The sequence below is a fragment of the Euleptes europaea genome, chromosome 8 (genome assembly GCF_029931775.1).
Source record: "Euleptes europaea isolate rEulEur1 chromosome 8, rEulEur1.hap1, whole genome shotgun sequence".
Classification (NCBI taxonomy): Eukaryota; Metazoa; Chordata; class Lepidosauria; order Squamata; family Sphaerodactylidae; genus Euleptes; species Euleptes europaea.
This window is the reverse complement of record NC_079319.1, coordinates 69,435,806-69,455,323: the sequence shown is the minus strand read 5'-3', so window position 1 is coordinate 69,455,323 and position 19,518 is coordinate 69,435,806. Positions and strand designations below refer to the sequence as shown.

Here is a 19,518-nt window from a genome sequence, read left to right as displayed (position 1 = left end):
TGGGGCCCGATTTTTTCGGTAAACCCGGAAATAAGCTGAATACCCATATTTACCAGAATGGGTATTCAGCTTATTCCAGTTTTACCGAAAAAATTGGGCCCAATAAACCTGAAATGTACCGATTTTTTCCCCTTGACCCTATACCCAACCTTTTTTCACTTGCATACCCCCTTGGCAACCTATTTCCATAAATTGTACCCCTCATATTACAAATTTTTTTATAATTAATGTAGTTGCTGTTATTTCAAATTTATATGTTTTAATGATACCTTTTTTTTGCTGGCTCACACTGGCAGCCCAAGAGCTACAAACACCAAATCCAACCCAGATGCTGAATATGAAGAAAACGCACCCTCCACCAGAATGGGCAGAGGTGTGCCAAGTGTCCAAAGATGCTGCATCCTATTTGTCACTAGTGCCAGGGGAGGAGTTGGAAACTACACCCCCTCCCCTGACATATAACCTACACTGGGCTGCAATTATTTTTTAAAAACAGGGAAACATTTCATAACACCTAGAATGGCCCCCAAACCCAGAAGTGTGGGGAGGGTGCTCCAGAGAAGAAGGAACCAGCCCCACCCACTTTGGCCAAGAGTCTGTTGCAGCTCCCACCTTTTGGCTTTCATCTGGAGAGAAAGGCAGCGATGATGATTTGGGGGGGGGGGTGTTCCTGGCAGGGCCAGGCGAGAGCATGAGGAAGCAGAGCGGCCGTCATGCAGGCGCCTTCCCTGACGAAAGCCATGCTGTGAACAGAGCACGCTTCTCAGCCGGTGGCAGCAGCAGCAATGGCAGGCTTTAGATGCCACACGTGTGGCTCATGACTGAGATGCCTGGCTTGCTGCAGTCACGAAACGTCCCAGCCGGCCTTTGGCGGGCTTGCACAGGCACCCTTGTGCCTCCACTCAAAGCCAGCCAGCAAGGGTGACCAGCAATCTCCTCCTCAGAGTCCAAGGAGTGGCTCCAGCAGCAGGCTCCTCCACTTCACCCCTCCCTGGATACCAGGCAAAAGAAGCCAACCACAAGGCTTGCCTGGGCTCTCCCTTTGTCATGGCTGCCCATCGTCCCAGAGTGCACTGGGACCTGCTGAAGTCACCTCCTCAGGCCCATTCTTCTACGGCGCATGTGGTTTTTCCAGCCATTACCCAATTTTTTCGCATACCCCTAAATGTCCTGGTGCGTACTCCATGGATACGCATACCACAGGTTGGGAAGGGGCTGTGGCTCAGTGGTAGAGCATCTGCTTGGCGTGCAGAAGGTCCAGGGTTCAATCCCCGGCGTCTCCAGTTAAAGGGACTAGGCAAGTAGGTGATGTGAAAGACCCCTGCCTGAGACCCTGGAGAGCTGCTGCCGATCTGAGTAGACAGTACTGTCTTTGATGGACCAAGGGTTGGATTCAGTATAAAGCAGCTTCATGTGTTCATGTGAAACACTGCTCTAGAGGGCAACTGGTAGATACTGGATCAGGAAGGAATCCCATCCCCTATTCCTGTTGGCTAATGGTCAGTGGTGAAAGGAGGTCTGTTTCCTTTGCAATTGTATAGCTTGACTCACTTGCTTGACTCGTCAAGGCTACTTTCTCTTTGCTGAAACCCTTTCAGTGTACCTGATCTCTGCATGTGGCACACCTAGGAGCTGCATGGGTGGGTGGTTGATGCAGTGAAGCCTGAGTAAGGGTAATCTGTTATAAATTGTTCTTTTGTTCTTGATTACCCTTCTGTCTGACAATTTACAATATACCACCAATTCACAAGTAACACCTAATGTTATGCAAAAAGTCTTGATGGATCACTTTGCAAATTTGCTAGTAGCTCCCTCCCCCCCCACCGCCCCAACCCCACCAACTGGGTGAGTTTCAGTAAAAAAAGGAGTCTTGCCAAGAGATGGTCTCTTTTCCCAAGGCAATGATTCACCTGAGGTGACAGCCAGAAAATTAGGACTGTCCCAGTTGAACCTTGACATCTGGAAGGGATGGTAGTCCACATGTGCAAGGTACACAGTTTATGTAAACATGATCTCTACATGCACCCAGTATTAAGTTGCAGTCCTATGCAGATTTACTTGGAGGTAAGTGCTGCTGGACTCAACAGGATTTACTTCTGAGTACATATTCATGACTGAAAATATTTTTCCACAAAAAGGCATTGTCTTGATCCCGTGTCAACACCATCTCTGTTGAAGAGATGTTTGTGTCATTTTGTACAGGAATACAGTGTAAATTATTTCATTTCTCTCTCTTGTTAAGCAGGAATGGATTTACACAATCTGCCGCTCAAATAGATTACAGGTAACATTTGTTTTTGTTTTTTTAAACTGGTGACAAAAATATAATTTGTATCTATTTATATGTTTGGAGTGGTGTTAAAAAACTGTTTGTGGGACTACAAAAACCACATGAGTATTTGTAATAATTCAGAAGCCAGTTTTTAGACCTAGAGGTTGTTCTTTGTTTTAATGTCTACGGTTTCCCCATAAGGAGGGTTGCCAACCTCCAGGTGATATATATAACACACCGTGGCACTTATGGCACAATAAAGCAATAATAAGCATACTTATGCACAAAAGTGAGTGTATTGCAACAACCACTTAAACAGACAGCATATGTTTGCAGTTGTAAAGAACAGTAAACATTGGATTAGAATACAATTGAAGAAAAAATTCAAGCTCTGTAGCACAATGTTTGATACATATATCAAAGTTCATAGATACCAATAATAAGATGGGTTTCCAGTATTAATTCCCATTTCACTCAGGCTTCATCAATACTTGCAATCCTATGATGTGGAGTCATTTACGAAACATTTGTTCTGGAACTGCGCGTACAGCATTTCATTTCTGGTGGACGGCTTTGGCAATTGGACTCTATGGCATTGAAGTCACTCCCCTCCCCAAACCCCACCCTCCTCAGGCTCCACCCCAAAAACCTCCCGCCGGTGGCGAAGGGGGACCTGGCAACCCTAGTTTTAATGTCCATGGTTTCCCCATAAGAATTCCAAGTTTGATCTTCACATATCTGAAGGGGAGACCCACTGACAGCTCCTGTGGAAATAAATGTTATTAGTCTTCAAGGTGCCACTGGACTCTTGCTTTATGACGGTTTCGGACCTTTTGGTGACATAGGCCGTTAACCACCAACTCGTCGCCAAAGCCCATCACCAATCATAATCTGGAACGTGTGCCAAAAGTAGGGTTGCCAACCTCCAAGTACTAGCTGGAGATCTCCTACTATTACAACTGATCTCAGTTCAGCTGGAGAAAATGGCCGCTTTGGCAATTGGACTCTACGGCATTGAAGACCTTCCACTCCCCAAACCCCGTCCTCCTCAGGCTCCGCCCCAAAAACCTCCCGCCGGTGGCAAAGGGGGACCTGGCAACCCTAGTTTTAATGTCCACGGTTTCCCAATAAGAATTCCAAGTTTGATCTTCACATATCTGAATAGGGTTGCCAGGTCCCTCTTCACCACCAGCGGGAGATTTTTGATGCGGACCCTGATGAGGGCGTAGTTCGGGGAGGGACTTCAATGCCATAGAGGCCAATTGCCAAAGCGGCCATTTTTCTCCAGGTGAACTGATCTCTATCGGCTGGAGATAAATTGTATTAGCAGGAGATCTCCTGCTACTACCTGGCAGTTAATAGAAAAAGAAGACACCATTGTACTAATACTGAATAGTTAGGAAATAAGCACAGGAGCGACACAACAGTATTATTACAAAGTGCAAAAAAGTTCAATTAAGAAAGCTACAAGTAGTAAGCAACATCAATACAAAAACCAATTGTCTAACATGATCCTATAGCTACGAAGTCCAATAGCCACTGATGTATGTATCTTCAAAGTAATAAAGCAGCAGCAACATTGTTTTGAGAGATGACACAGTCCCCATCAGTCCCCAAACATCAAGAAAACTTGATTTTAGAAGTTTTTTGACTGCAGTTAATGATACAGGATAGTCACCATGTTCCACTTAGGATACAGCCAGTGCAGCAGTGCATACTCCTACGAGTTTGGGGACTGATGAAGAATTGAATTGAAGAAATTTGAAACGGCCGTATCCCCGCGTCATCTCTCAAAGCAATGTTCCTGCTGCTTTATTACTTTGAAGATACATACATCAGTGACTATTGGACTTTGTAGCTATAGGATCATGTTAGACAATTTGTTTTTGCATTGATGTTGCTTACCGGTACTACTTGTAGCTTTATTAATAGAACTTTTTTGCACTTTGTTAATAATATTGTGTAGAAAAGAGCAAGAGTCCAGTAGCACCTTAAAGACTTTTTGTTAGTCTTTAAGGTGCTACTGGACTCTTGCTCTTTTCTACTACTACAGACAGACTAACACGGCTACCCACTGTGAATTAATAATATTGTTGTGTCGCTCCTGTGCTTACTACCTGGCAGTTTGAAGAAGACAAAAACAGCACAAATTTCCAATGCAATTAAATATATGAAGTGCAAAAGGTGTACAGTGAAAACACATACAACAAACAATAAACAAAATACAAAGGATCCAAAAGATAAGGTAAGTACTAAATGTTGTTGCTTATCAATAACTTGTAAAAGAAATTGTCAAGTTATTGTTAAGCAACAACATTTAGTACGTACCTTATCTTTTGGATCGTTTGTATTTTGTTTATTGTTTGTTGTATGTGTTTTCACTGTGCACTTCATATATTTAATTGCATTGGAAATTTGTGCTGTTTTTGTCTTCTTCATACTACACAGCACAAGAGCCTTTTTTTTCCCGGTACGACCTGGCAGTTGGCAACCCTATATCTGAAGCAGAGACTCCCTGAAAGCTCCCGCGGAAAGAAACGTCGCCAGCCTTGAAGGTGCCTCTCGCTTTATGACGGCTGCAGACCTTTTGGTGACACAGCGCCGGGGACTCCCCCACCCGTCGCCGCCAATCAATCAGAATCCGGGACGCGCGCGCCCTCTGGGGGCCGGGGGCGGGCGCGCGCGCGCGGGGGGGGCGCGAGGAGGCGCTTATGGGTTTGCAACCTGGCCGGGCTCCCAAGTGGGAGGCGCGCGCGGAGGCGGGGCCCGGGCGGGCGGGGACGCGCTCCGCCCCCCCCCCCTTGAGTCAGAGGCGCGCTGGCGAGCGAGCGTAACAAACGGGGAGCCCGGCGCGAGGAAGGCGTCCTGGAGCAGCGCGCCGGGGCAAAGTGGGAGAGGCGCTCCCCGGGCGGCTGCAGCGTTTCCCAGGAGAAGTTGCATTCCAGGGCCGGGGCAGCAGCAAGAACAAGGGGGGGAGGAGGAGGAGGAGGAGGAGGAGGAGGAGGAGGGGCAGGAAAGCTTCGACTGGGGGGCCGAGAAAATGAATCGGAGCTTTAATAAATCTCAGAGTCTGCGGTATTTTGGTTACAGCGCGGTGGAAGTCAAGAGTAAGGTAAGGACCCGGCCGTGGGGGGGGGGGGGGCTGTTTTTTTTTTTTTACAGGCTGGATGGCAGCCCTTCTCCGCCCTCCCTTCCCCCCTCCCCTTGCTCCCCCCTCCCCTGAATTCGTTGTGTTTGAAATGAATGGAAGGACCCTCCCCCTTCCTCCGCTCCCTCCCCTTTCCCGATGGTTGCTACTTTTTTGAGAAAACGGTGGTTTGTTTTGAAGTTTGGGTCGGAGGGGGCAGACGTTTGCCCCCCCCCCCGACTTTAAGGGCGAAAACGCACGGGCGCTTGAGCCTCCTTTCTTCCCTGTTCCAGCCAGGATCGAACGCACGAACGTTCTTCCCTGTTCCAGCTAGGATTCAGCCAGGATCGAACGCACGAACGTTCTTCGAACGTTCGTGCGTTCGATCCTGGCTGGAGCAGGGAAGAACGTTCGTGCGTTCGATCCTGGCTGAACGTTCTTCGAACGTTCGTGCGTTCGATCCTGGCTGCATCCTGGCTGGAACAGGGAAGAAAGGAGGCTCAAGCGACCGTGCGTTTTCGCCCACCCGCGATTGCTTTCGTTTTAAGCGTGGGCTGCCCTCGCCCCGGGGTCTGTTTTCTTTGCCTCCGGCTGTCTGGGGGAGCGGGGGGGGGAATCCCTTAGCAACTTGCTCCAGGACCCCTCGAGACAGTGGCTCTCACCCTTTTTTGCTTCATCCCCCCCCCTTTCACCATTGTTCAGACTATAATCCCCCCCCCCTTCCAAAGATAGTCTAACTTTAAAAAGAAAAGCCTACAAGTTTACAGATTGTATGAGCCCAGGCTAGCCTGATCTCGTCAGATCTCAGAAGCTAAGCAGGGTCAGCCCTGGTTAGTATTTGGATGGGAGACCACCAAGGAAGCCCAGGGTTGCTATACAGAGGAAGGCACCTCTCTGTTCGTCTCTTGCCATGAAAACCCCAAAAGGGGTCGCCATGAGTCGGCTGCGACTTGAAGGCGCACATATAATCTACAGGGCATCATGCTTTGCTGAACAGTGGTCCCAATCACCCCCACTCTAAAATTCCCCCCAGGGGGGAATCCCCCCCTTGTTGAGATCCCCTGCTTTAAGACGTTTGCGAGGTGGGGGGGTTGTTTCTCCTGACCCGCCGCCTTTCCCCGTCTCTCCCCTTTGTTTTACACCGGGGTTTGTGGGATGTCGGTGGCCATTTATGCAGGGGAGGTTTTGCCTTGGATTTGCCGCTCTTCTGGATGCACATTTTTCCCCCATCCAAATTCTCCAAACTCAACAGTAAGCCCCAAAGCAGAGTTTTGAGAATTCGGATGGGGGGAAAATGTGCATCTAGAGAGTGGCGAATCCAAGGCAAAACCTCCCATTCCTGTAAATGGCCCTAGCGGAGGACTGCCGAAGTTTTCTGGGACGGTGCTGGTGAGTGTAAACCTGGGAAGGCGCGTAGGGCCATTTACGCATGGGCTGTTTGCCTCTCTCTGGATGCACATTTTCCCCATCTGAGTCCTCAAAACTCTGCATGGGGGCTTATTGTTGAGTTTGGGGAATTTGGATGGGGGAAATGTGCATCGAGAGAGGGGCAAATCCAAGCCAAAATCTCCCATGCGTAAATGGCTTAGGATTCCGAGGAAGAACTGAGAACACGCCTTCTCGTTCTTCCTCCCCTTTCTCTCTTTCTTGTAGGGGCAGCAACTGCATGAATTCCGACCTGCTCCTTCATCCCGGCAGCCGTTCTGCAAGTAAATCCCAGCTTGGCCCTTGCAGGCGATCTTCACCTGGGATTGGCCGCTTTCTAGATGCACGTGTTTTCCCCAGCCGAATTACTCAAAAATAAAACCCCCATGCAAAGTTTTGAGAACTGGGATATGGGGGAAATGTGCATCTAGAGAGCGGCCAATCCAAGGCGAAAGCTCCCATGCACCAATGGCCCATATTGCCTGGTACAGCTGCGAACTCAAGGCTGGCTAATCCTGTCTCAGCTTGTTGGGCTGCGTTTCCTCCTCCCTCCCCCCCTCCCCGATTATCTATCTGGCGAAACAACTCTTCTGCAGCTTCTTTGTTGGAAGGCATGCTCTGCTTGTAAGGAGGCTTAGTCAAAAGCCCTCTAGGAAAAGGCTGAACTCTGCTGCCTGGCCTGCCCTGGGACCCAGCCTGACCAATGACAGACAGCGTGTGGGTTTGGAAGGAGACCTCAATTACATTCATCTTTTTAAGTATAGCCTTAGAACTCTGGTCTCCAGTTTTTTAAGTGCTTCCGGTTTTCAGATAAATCAAAGGGGGGTGGGGGATAAGAGAACGCAAGAGTCCTGATGGATCTGGCTAAGGATCTATCTAGCTCATGAAATGGTTTCCAGCAGTGGCCAGCCAGATGCCTTCTGGAAATAATAACAATAAAGGCATGTGGTCCAGGGCCTCCCTTGTTCCCAGTATCTGTTGTTCTGAGATATATTGCCTCCATCTTATGATCATCGCTAATAGCCATTAGTAGACGGAGTAGTGCAGTCTTAAGCAGAGCTGCATCCTTCGAAGGCCGTTGGCTTCAGTGAACTTAGAGTCTAACTGCCTTATACTGAATCAGACCTTGGTCCATCAAAGTCAGTATTGTCTACTCAGACCGGCAGTGGCTTTCCAGGGTCTCAGGCAGAGGTCTTTCACATCACCTACTTGCCAAGTCCCTTTAACTGGAGATGCCGGGGACTGAACCTGGGATCTTCTGCATGCCAAGCAGATGCTCTACCACTGAGCCACAGCCCCTCCCCTGTGCTCAGGATTGCACTGTAACTTTCCGTGTTTTTTTTAAAAAGCTGGTACTACGTAGTGCCTATTTCCACATCCTATGGCAGTGAATTCCATAAGCTAAGCATGTGTTGCATGGAATGTTTCTTCCGTCTGTCCTGAATGGCCAACTTCATGGGGTGATCCTGAATATTATAAGGGAGGGAGCAAGATCTTTCTCCATGCCACTCATCCTTTTATGAGCGTCTGTTGTGAACCCCTTTGCAACTAAAAAGACCCGAGCACTTTGGCCTTTCCCCATAAAGATGATGCTGCAACCCTGGATCACGCTGCAGTCCTCGGGAAGGCTCATGCTTTGTGCGCATGGATTCTGGCGCGCTTCCATGGTGTGGCTACAGTTCAGGCGTGCGATACATTGCGATATTACATCACAGAAGAGTCTGGAGCTCTTGCTCACCTCGTGCAGGGAACCAGTTCTACCAGACCCGACCTGCTCACTGCCTTTGACATGACAGGTCAGGTATCCTTTAGATCGGGGGTCCCCAACACAGTGTCCATGGGCGCCATGATATCCACAGAAGCCTTTCTTGGTGCACACATTTTAGAATGGGGGGTTTTTTTTCCAGGTAGGGCTCTTGCCCAGCAAGGCTTCTGATTGGCCCCGGAGATCTGATTGGCTGCGCAGATTAAAATAGCACTGTTTCAGAGGCCTTGAAGTGTTGCTTTTATTTTCTTTCGTTCTTTCCCAGTGTATTTTTTTTTTAATCCCCCCTCTTCTGTCCTGCACTTGGGCTTCCTGTGTGGTTGACTCTGCCTCCTGCAGGTTGCGCCCACTCCCAGGTGTCAGAATTCCAAAGGTGCCCACAGGCTCGAAAAGGATGGGGGACCCCTGCTTTAGATTGTGTACCAGTAGGTCACTGTCCAGTCAGCCAGCATGGCGAAGAATGCTCCGTTTATGATCGGCTCTTCTGTCAAAGCCTTACCTGAACCACTGGGACTTCCCCTTCATTTCCCCCTGACACCTAATTTTTCCCTGTTTCGCTGCTATTCTTCATTTGACAATCCCCAGAGAAGAGAGTAACTTAGTTTTTTTTTTTACTGGCGCCATCTCTCAAGGGGTTTGAAACAAAAAGATGGGAGGTACCATTTTCTTGTTGGTATTCCTTATTGGCTCATGCCAGCTTCCTTTAATCCCCGCCTTGTCCTACGAAGGTTTGCTGCAAGTCCCTTGTACAAAATTGCTTCTGTGTTCTCTGCTGCTCTTAGTACAGTGTGCAGGGTGGTGTAATGGCTAGAGTCAGACTAGGATCCAGGAGACCTAGGTTCAAATCCTGACTCTGCCATAGAAGAAGGAATAGTAGTTGGTTTTTATATGCCGACTTTCTCTACCACTTAAGGAAGAATGAAACCGGCTTACAATCACCTTCCCCTCCCCACAACAGACACCCTATGAGGTAGGTGGGGCTGAGAGAGCTGTGACTAGACCAAGGTCACCCAGCTGGCTTCATGTGGAGGAGTGGGGAATCAAACCCAGTTCTCCGGATCAGAGTCCACTGCTCCAAACCACCGCTCTTAACCACGGCACCACACTGGCTCTCTTGGGTCAATCACCCACTCTCAGCCTAACCTACCCCACAGGGTTGTTGTGAGGATAAAACGGAGCAGAGGTGAACAATGTAGACTACTTTGGGTCCTCATTGGGGGGGGGAAGGTGGGTTATAAATGAAGTAAGTACAGTGTTGAGACTTAAGTAAATATGATGTAACAGTGATAGTCCTCAGACAACCAAAGTTAGAAAGATGTGGGTTCTAGTCTGTGTTCTGTCACCGGTTTGTTAATTTGGGAAAGTTCCTTGATATCTTAGTTTAGCTGTCTGAAAACATGGACAGCAAACATACATCTATACCTATAACAGACATAAAGATTTGTACTTATTTACTTGTTTTGTAGGCCTTGTATATAAATAAATGGTTTTCAGGGGTGTCTAGATGCAGTTGTATTCCATGTTCTGTCTTAGAGGTTAGGTGCTTCTCCTGTTTTGAAAATGCTGATTTAAGCAAAACGATGCAATGCAGCTGACTTGCTTTTTTCCTTCATATTCAGTGTACTCCTGTGTTCAATAATACAATATGTTTTTCTCTTTGCAGCCTCTCTGTATAGTTAGATAATTGACCTCGAAGACACAGTGCAAGTTATGATAAAAGGGCATATAAAGGCCATGTGTCAGAAATCGGTGCTGTATTAAGCATCCTTTAAATAATTGGCTACAGTTCTAGAGAAAGGAATTGAGCTGTATACATAAGTACTGCCCCTTTAGTTAATTTATCCTTAACACCAGTATGCCAGTTGGCTCACTGGGATTTATATAGACAGTCCCATATGTATGAACATATATTAGCGAAGGGGCTGTGGCTCATTAGTAGACCCTCTGATTGGCATGCCGAAGGTCCCAGGTTCAATCCCCGGCATCTCCAGTTAAAGGGATTAGGCAAGTAGGTGATGTGAAAGACCTCCACCTGAGACCCTGGAGAGCTGCTGCCGGTCTAAGTAGACAATACTGACTTTGATGGACCAAGGATCTGATTCAGTATAAGGCAGCTTCATGTGTTCAACATGATGGCTAGTGGCTTGGCTTGCTTATGGCACTCTCTCTCTGAGGACAAACTTAAGGTGGGAGCAAGTAAAACTGAATCTCTGCCGTTCATCCTCTAGATCCTTATAGGACTGATTTCATAGCAATGGTGGCACTGGTGGCGTCCCGCTAGTGTACACTCTTTTCAAGAGTATCTGTTTGATCACGCACCAGATGTGGTTGTTAGCAGTCAATGTAGCTTACTGTGATTCACAATAGTGTGTTTGGTATTCAAAAGTACTCACATACCTACTGTAGTAAGAGAACTGTACACAATACACACTTGGTTACTTTGATAGTTTTATCACTGGTGGTAGAGATTCCTAAGAATGTATGAGTTTGTGAGTCCTACTTCTGATTATAACCAGTTAGTAAGTACTGTAATGAGGAACCCAGTGGCACAGAGTGGTAAGCTGCAGTACTGCAGTAGAAAGCTCTGCTCACGACCTGAGTTCGATCCTGACGGAAGTCGGTTTCAGGTAGCCGGCTCGAGGTTAACTCAGCCTTCCATCCTTCCGAGGTCGGTAAAATGAGTACCCAGCTTGCCGGGGGTAGATGACTGGGGAAGGCAATGGCAAACCACCCCGTAAACAAAGTCTGCCTAGTAAACGTCAGGATGTGACATCACCCCAGGGGTCAGGAATGACCCGGTGCTTGCACAGGGGACTACTTTTTTTAAATACTGTAATAGTATACTGTAAAGGTAGTCCCCTGTGCAAGCACTGGGTCATTCCTGACCCATGGGGTGACTTCACATCATGACACTTCCTAGGCAGACCATGTTTACGGGGTGGTTTGCCATTGCCTTCCCCAGTCATCTACCCCCGGCAAGCTGGGTACTCATTTTACCGACCTCGGAAGGATGGAAGGCTGAGTCAACCTTGAGCCGGTTACCTGAAATTGACTTCCGTCAGGATTGAACTCAGGTCGTGAGCAGAGCTTTCTACTGCAGTACTGCAGCTTACCACTCTGTGCCACGGGGCTACCAATGATATACTGTAAATAGTAGTAACAATATAGACAGGTTCTCTGGAGAGGCAGCACAGACATTTTCTAAATACTCTGTATCACTCAAGGGGTCGTGACAGTAATGTGGGCTTACTGAAATTTGTACTTTTTAAATGATGGTGTGTGCCATAGAGCTTTGATGAGGAAAGAGGGCTACTGATAGTGTTCCTTTATTACTACTGGTATGAGGTTGGGACACTGGGTCTGTGTGATTTACCTGGAAGGCAGGGCAGTGGCAGGTACAGCAAAAAAAAAATTGTTTTGATCAAGAGCAACATACTTCTGGGCAATTAACTCCACTCAACTGCATTCCTAGTAAATGGACTCCAGATTATGATGATTAGTATGTCCTGCTCTCTTGTCTTTCTCCAGGCAGTGGTAATGTTCTGTACTGGTATCTTGGGAAATATTTGAGCCAAGGTGCTGCCTGTAGGAACTAGGCTGTGGCAAAGAATGTGTCTGAAATTCCTAGGTCATTTATGCATGGGAATTTTACCGGCGGTTCATTGCTCTCGCTGGACCCACACTTTATTTATTAGAAGCTATACACCAGCAGTCTCCAAGCTCAAAACAAGAAGCCCGCCCCTTGAAATGCTGCTTTGTGATCGGCTATAGTTTTCTTCGTGAGAGAAGCCCCCCCTCCCCCCACCGCGGAAATCCAAGTGCCCAGCCAAAATGCATTTTCAAAGGCAAAAACAAAATGGAGCACCCTTAAAGGAAGGGGGGGGAACCCAAGCCTCGTTTTAAAAGTCCCTGCCTCTTTACACACTGCTTTGTAATTGGCTGTGACAGAAATCAAGCTTGCCCTGCACTTTGCCTTATGCATGGGGAGCTATGCTCAGGGGAGGTGGAAGATTCGGAGGAATGGGAAGACCCGGGATTTGTGAAGGTTGGCAGCGAGGTCATCCCTAATGGAGGGAAAACTCATGCATAACTCCAAGGGACAACTGAGATGGACCGGGGCCGAACGTGAGTGAAAGTACCCATGCATAAACGACCCTAGTGTGTCCCCCCCCCCCCCGCTTGGATTTGGGGAGCTACCGTGAATTGTAGCAGCTTCAGAGATTATAAAGTGTCTGGAGGCATCCTGCCTTTGTACTCCAGAACTATTTGTGTGTAAATTCAAGGTGTCAGCTTCAATGCGTTAGACTCGCCGCCTTTCCAAGTAAAGCTTCTTCTGCTAGATATACCTGCCTAATATTTGAATAGTAGCAAAGCCGCTTCAATACATCACGCTAAGTGTTATATGCAAGTCAGTGCTTTTTATATAGGTGACATTGCTCATGGTAAGTAACTTCTTCCTCCTCAGTGGCAAACCGTTTCAGCAGTTCCTGCCTGATCGTGCAACGTGTGCATCAACCCCGGCAGGTGGTGTTTGTTACTAGATGATTCACGCATGTATCCTATGATGGTTAGCAGCATCCTATGATGGTTAGGCTGAAATGGTTCCATTGAAAAGTAGAGCGTTTGAAACTACTTGACGTGAAACTTATTTATTATGTTGCATCGGTTTTTCACCATTCCCACATTCAAGCCATCACTGGATGTTCCAGTCATCAAGTGAACATACATGTGTGAACCAGGCCTGTGTCTTTCTCTAATCTATAATCGATTAAGCTAGTGCTTGGAGAAAGAGTGGTCACTGGACTGGCTTATTTAGTTGGGAAAATACGCTGTCGTTAAAAAATACAGGCTGTTTTAATTTGTTTTTATTTATAATTAGTGCAATGTTTCAAGGCTTTCCATAGTAGTCAAAAACTTTACACAATTAATTTTTTTTTATTTAACGTAAACACCTTCACTTAGGTTTAAGGTTGCCAGAATTCTTAGTCTATTAAACTTAAGTGTCGTGGGCTATAAGCGATCTGAATTCTGATAAGTCGATATTCATTAAATTGTGTGGGAGTATACTGTGACTTGACTTGGTCAGGAGGTAGAACTGAGTGGATCTACAGCACTGATAATCTCTTCTTATGTCTATTTTAAAACATAGTTCTAGAACCGTTGCGCTAACGTACTTGAAGTTATCTACGAAATGGCTGGATGTTGTACTTCTAACGGTAGTACTTATGATTTGTTGTGCTGGATATTGTACTTTTAATGGCAGTATTTATGATGTGTTATGGTCCTTAGAGACAGTCTAGGTAGCTTTCAAAGTATGGGTCAGATATCCCTAAAGAAAAATGGTCTCTGCTGTCACACTCAAACCAGCCAAGAGAGGGACAAAAATTGGGTGATGAAATACAGTGTTTGCTGAGTCCTATATTCCTTTTAGTCAAAGTAACTTGGTCAGTATATACCACTGATTGTGGGTTGGTGGGGAAGACATTATAAAGGCCAATGGTGTTGGCACACCTCTTTCCTGAAAGCTGGTAACTCTCAAATGAATATTTTGTTAGCCAAACTCTATTTTTGGGGGATGGGGAGGGGGGTTAGTTATTTTATCTTAGGAGAGAATTACTGGGGGAAAGAGTTGTGCTAAAGAAGAGGAGTTGGTTTTTATATGCCGACTTTCTCTGCTACTTAAGGAAGAATCAAACCGGCTTACAATCGTCTTTCCTTCCCCTCCCCACAACAGTCACCCTGTGAGGTAGGTGGGCTGAGAGAGCTCTAAGACAGCTGTGACTAGCCCAAGGTCACCCAGCTGGCTTCATGTGTAGGAGTGGGGAAACAAATCCAGTTCACCAGATTAGCCTCCACCGCTCATATGGAGGAGTGGGGAATCAAACCCGGTTCTCCAGATCAGACTCCACCACTCCAAACCACCGCTTTTAACCACTACACCACGCTGGCTCTCCAAAGTCACTATAATGTACTATGGCATCCTCAGATCCTTTTCTTGTCTGGCCCGTCTCAGCCCAACATTCAAACTAGTGGAGACAGCATGGTTCCCATGTGGAAGAACATATGCTGGATGGGCACACGCAAAACCTGGGGTGGGGGGCTCTGTATAGAATATCTCTCAATGTAACTGTTTGGCTTGTAGTTTTTAATCTAGTGTTTTTTTGGGTGGTTCTGACAAATTAGCTGGGACTCTGTTGTTTCAGTCTGATTCGCCCCAAACCTACCCCTTTATAAGCAAGGGTCTCAGCCTATTCTTGCAAACATAAATCCTCTTGATTATAACTCTTGCACAGATGACTTGAAAGGAGGGGCACCCTGGACTTGTAGTTTACATGTGCTTCCTTGCTTGATAGCCATGTTTGCTTGCAGCAGACAAGTGGCTATTGACAAACATGGTCTTGGCCTGGCTGGACTATTCTAGATCTGAAGCAGGCAGGTTGAAACACCATCCGGCCTGTGATTCTCTTCCTGGCAAATGTTCTTCTAGTCATCTGTCATTTTAAAGAAAGATTGACTCATCTCTCTGTTGTAAGCGCCAACTTGTCAAGACCTGTTTGAGAACTAGAAAGTTGAGATGAAGAGTTGATGGTGTGGTTTTTGCTTTCTTTCTTATCCTCCGGTGCTTGAACTTGTAAGAAGAGGTAGGAGTGGGTGTTGTCCACCTTCTTGGGCCTTGAGGGGCGATGGAGTTGGGATAATAGTGTTCCTGTTGGTTTTTGAAATGGATAAGATATATTGAGAAAAAAATTAGATCAATAGGAATTTCTTTAGATTCCCTGTATTGCCTCACAGAAAAGTCAGTATTTGATGTGATCAGATGTAGACTTTTAGGCATAGAAATGCAGGAGCTTAGAAGCCATGCAAGTAGTAGATATTCCCCCTTGAGTTGGGAGCCTTGGCCAAATAGACAGTATATAGCACTGTACTTTACTTGTCTAACTGCACCACAACAGGGTAGAGCATATATGCTTGCCAGGCTAAATGCACTACCCTCTGCCTTCTTATATGGAAGATTTCATAAGATCCCATTTATGAACAGAGTTTGCCCTTGTGGAAATGGTGAAACAGAATCACTTGTGCATCTCCTTTTTAATCGTTCCTTTTATGCTTGTAGTCGATCCCAATTCATTGACCTGCTGTTTATAAACAGGGAATGGCTTTCTGATGAAATCAGGACATCCTATCTTATGACTACACAAAACCCAAAAATAATTGAATCAGTTGCAAGGTTTTTGCAGTTAGCAATGAGCTATTGTGTATTCCTTAATGGCTGATTTGGGATTGTTATACCCAATTTTATTTATTGGCACTCAGATTTATCCTAATGTATGTTCCTCTTTTTAATATGCCAATAAAGGCGTGTGTTTTGTTTTTTAAAGGATATGACAGACCTTGGAAGGATAAGGTGATACAATTCCATAGTTGAATTCCATAGTGCATTTCAACAAAAGGTGGTTTTAAAAGAGGAAAGCTTTCAAAATGCAAAATAAACGCTGGTTTTAAGCATTTCTTTTTGTACTTCAGCATGGAGATAGATACTGTTTTACACTGGGAACCCCTTAATCTGCTGCTGGAAGGAAGGCTGCATCAGTAACACAGAGACTGTTGAGGTACTTGCTAGAACTGTATCTGGGTTAAGCGATGGCTGGTTCTCGTATTCTGTGCTATGGATCTCTTGGGTTCTTAGTGAGAGGTAATCTGGGGAAGCTTGTAATCAGTAGAGCTGAAATGGTTTGTGGAAGGAAGCAAACCCTTTGGTGACAACATAATAGGCACCCGCTCATTTGCTTTGCACCAAGAAGCCTGACAGTGAGAAATGCTTTTGATATGCAACAGCTGTATTGACAACTTGAATCTAGTGGAGAGCCTTTTTTTACCAGGTTGATGCTAGCACGCACACTTTGTATGAGAGACTTAATACATCCCAGAGTAGAACAACTTACAGGTATTCCACCTAGAAGGCGGAATTTCTAATTTGAAATTTATTATACACCCCACACACATGCCTGGGCTTGTATTAAGTTATCTATATATGGTGATACATTTGTATATTATTTTAGTGTGCTGCATTGTATGGGTTTTTATTTGACCACTGATGAAGGCCTATTGGCCGAAACACGTATGGTGTGTGGTTTAAGTCTATCAACCTTAAGAGTTGCCATTGTGCCTTGTTTTATCATTTTTAATGTTTTTAACCCTGATATGAGCATTTTCAAATAAAAATATTTCTCTATTATAGCATTTTATCTTCTCCACCCAACCTTGGGTACCCAGCTTTCAGTTTTTTAGGTTGGGTTTCTTTCCCCCCCCCCCTTTTTTTTGTTTCTTGATCTAGTGGAGAGCCGTACATTGACCATCCTGTCCAGAAGAGACACAAGGGCCTTCTCACCAGACCTGGACAATCCTCCTTGCTCAAAACTTATGCAGTGAATTGTGTTCACATTGCATTAATTCCAGCCCGTTCTCAGGGCCTAGAGCAGTGATGGCGAACCTTTTAGAGACCGAGTGCCCAAACTGCAACCAAAAACCCACTTATTTATTGCCGAGTGCCAATGCGGCAATTTAACCTGAATACCACCCCCAGAGGGGGCCCAGAGGGAGAGGCTAGGGTTGCCAAGTTCCTCTTCGCCATGAGTGGGAGGTTTTTGGGGTGGCGCCTGAGGAGGGCAGGGTTTGGGGAAGGACTTCAGTGCCATAGAGTCCAATTGCCAAAGTGGCAATTTTTTCCAGGGGAACTGATCGCTATTGGTTGGAGATCACCTGTAATAGCAGATCTCCAGCTAGTACCTGGAGATTGGCAACTAGTTCCTTAGTGTTTTCTCTCTACATATCAAGACAAATGGAAAGGTGTTTGGAGGATAGCTTGTGGGCACTTCAAAGGTGGAATAGGACTGCACGCCCCTCCGCCTGCACAGACCCAGAGGGTGCTGGAGAAGCCGCTGGAGGGAAAGAAGGAAGGAAGGAAAGAAGGGAATGGAGGGGGAAAGGGAAGGAAGGGAGGGAGAGAAAGAAAGAAAGAAAAAGAGAGAGAAAGGGAGAAAGAAATGGAGCAAGGGAGAGAAAGAAAAGGACAGAGGGAGACAGAAAAAGAAAGCGGCCATGGATTTGCCACTCGGTGGGGCGCGGCGGCAGGCTTGTGAGAGGCGAGCAGGGTGGGGCAGAGGGTGCCTCCTTCGCACCCACCGACCAGCCATGCCCCTCCGCCCGCACAGGCCCAGAGGGCGCCGGAGAAGCCGCCAGCCATGCCGAGTGTGGGCGCTCGGCTTCTGTTCCCCGCTCTCCCACCCGCCTGGCTGGCCGCGCACGCTCCAGCGGCAGCAATGGCGGCAGCTTCTGTGGGAGAGTCCGGGGGCCACCGCCAATGATGTCAGAGGTTCCCCACCCCTGGGCTACAGCCTCCCCCATCCGGGGTGGGGCAGAGCCGGAAAGGCCAGCGGATTGGAGGAACCGTGAGTGCCGGCAGAAAGGGCTACGCGTGCCGGAAGTGGCACCCGTGCCATAGGTTCGCCAACACGGGCCTAGAGCGACTGATCCATGCTGGCTGTTTGCCTGTTGATTTTCCAGTGTCCTGACTCCCGATCTTGTTTGACTAATCTGTGCCCAAAGGAAGAGGGATGACCATTGCATGGTCTTTTTCTCCATGGGCACCCAGCAGGGGTTTTAATGTGCAAAACAAAACAGGAACAGCTCTGTTTACTCATGCATGAAATAAGTGGAAAATATCCTAAGGATTCTTCAGCTGTGGAAAATTTCAGAGGTCCATATTAATGTCTGGAAGGGGAAAAAACTGGTTAGTTAAGGCATGTTAAGAAGAGTTGTTTTTTATATGCCGACTTTCTCTACCACTTAAGGAAGAATCAAATCAGCTTTCAATCACCTTCCCTTCCCCTCCCCACAACACACACCCTGTGAGGTAGGTGAGGCTGAGAGAGCTGTGACTAGCCCAAGGCTCCCAGCTGGCTTTATGTGTAGGAGTGGGGAAACCAACCTGGTTCACCAGATTGGCATCTGCCGCTCATGTGGAGGAGTAGGGAATTGAACCCAGTTCTCCAGATCAGACTCCAAACCACCACTTTTAACCATTACATGACGCTGGCTTAGCAAAACACCTTGAACTATCTTAAGACTATATCAAACATTAGCACACAAGACACAACACAATGGCTAGCTGTGGAAGAAAGAGTGCTTCAGTTTTGTATGTACAAATAGTTACACTAACAGCAGCTCCCCAGGGATGTTTTGGATTGGGAAAACAGCATTGTAGGGAGGCTTAAGCCCCCTCTTCCCCACATGCCTCAGTCTAGGTCAGTCTGAGTGATCCACTACCACCCCAAGATCCCTTTCAGTGACAGTGGATTGCTCGATGAGGACATCAACCCAGTGTGCAGCTGCTGTGGAAAAGGCAAATCATGCTGTCCATAATTCGACGAACAGAGAATAAAACTGCGGCTATCGTACTGCCCTTGTACAAATCTATGGTGAGACCACACTTGGAATACTGTGTACAGTTCTGGTCTCCATACCTAAAAAAGGATATTGCAGAGCTTGAGAAGGTGCAGAAAAAAGCAGCCAAAATGATCAGGGGACTAGAGCAACTGCCCTATGAGGAGCGGTTAAACCGCTTAGGGCTGTTTAGCTTGGAAAGAAGGCGGTTAAGGGGAGACATGATAGAGGTCTATAAAATCATGCTTGGTATGGAGAGAATGGACAGGGAGAAGCTTTTCTTTCTCCTAATACTAGAACATGGGGTCATCTGCTGAAGCTGGGGGGTGACAGATTCAAAACAGATAAGGGGAAATAGAGGGCTATTCATGGCTGCTAGTAAAAATGGATACTAGTCATGACGCATACCTATTCTCTCCAGGATCAGATGTGCATGCCTATTATATCAGGTGCTTTGGAACACAGGCAGGACAATGCTGCTGCAGT

At 46.8% G+C, this 19,518-nt stretch overlaps 1 protein-coding gene across 1 annotated transcript in view; it reads left to right on the top strand.

Annotated features, from left to right (window-relative positions):
• Positions 1–5,305: 5,305 nt before the first annotated feature.
• Positions 5,306–19,518, top strand: part of PARD6G (par-6 family cell polarity regulator gamma) — a 96,244-nt gene continuing 82,031 nt past the window's right edge. The window contains exon 1 of the mRNA XM_056854311.1: positions 5,306–5,384. Coding sequence (XP_056710289.1) covers positions 5,313–5,384 — 72 coding nt within the window. The 5' untranslated portion in view covers positions 5,306–5,312. The remainder of the gene's footprint in view (positions 5,385–19,518) is intronic.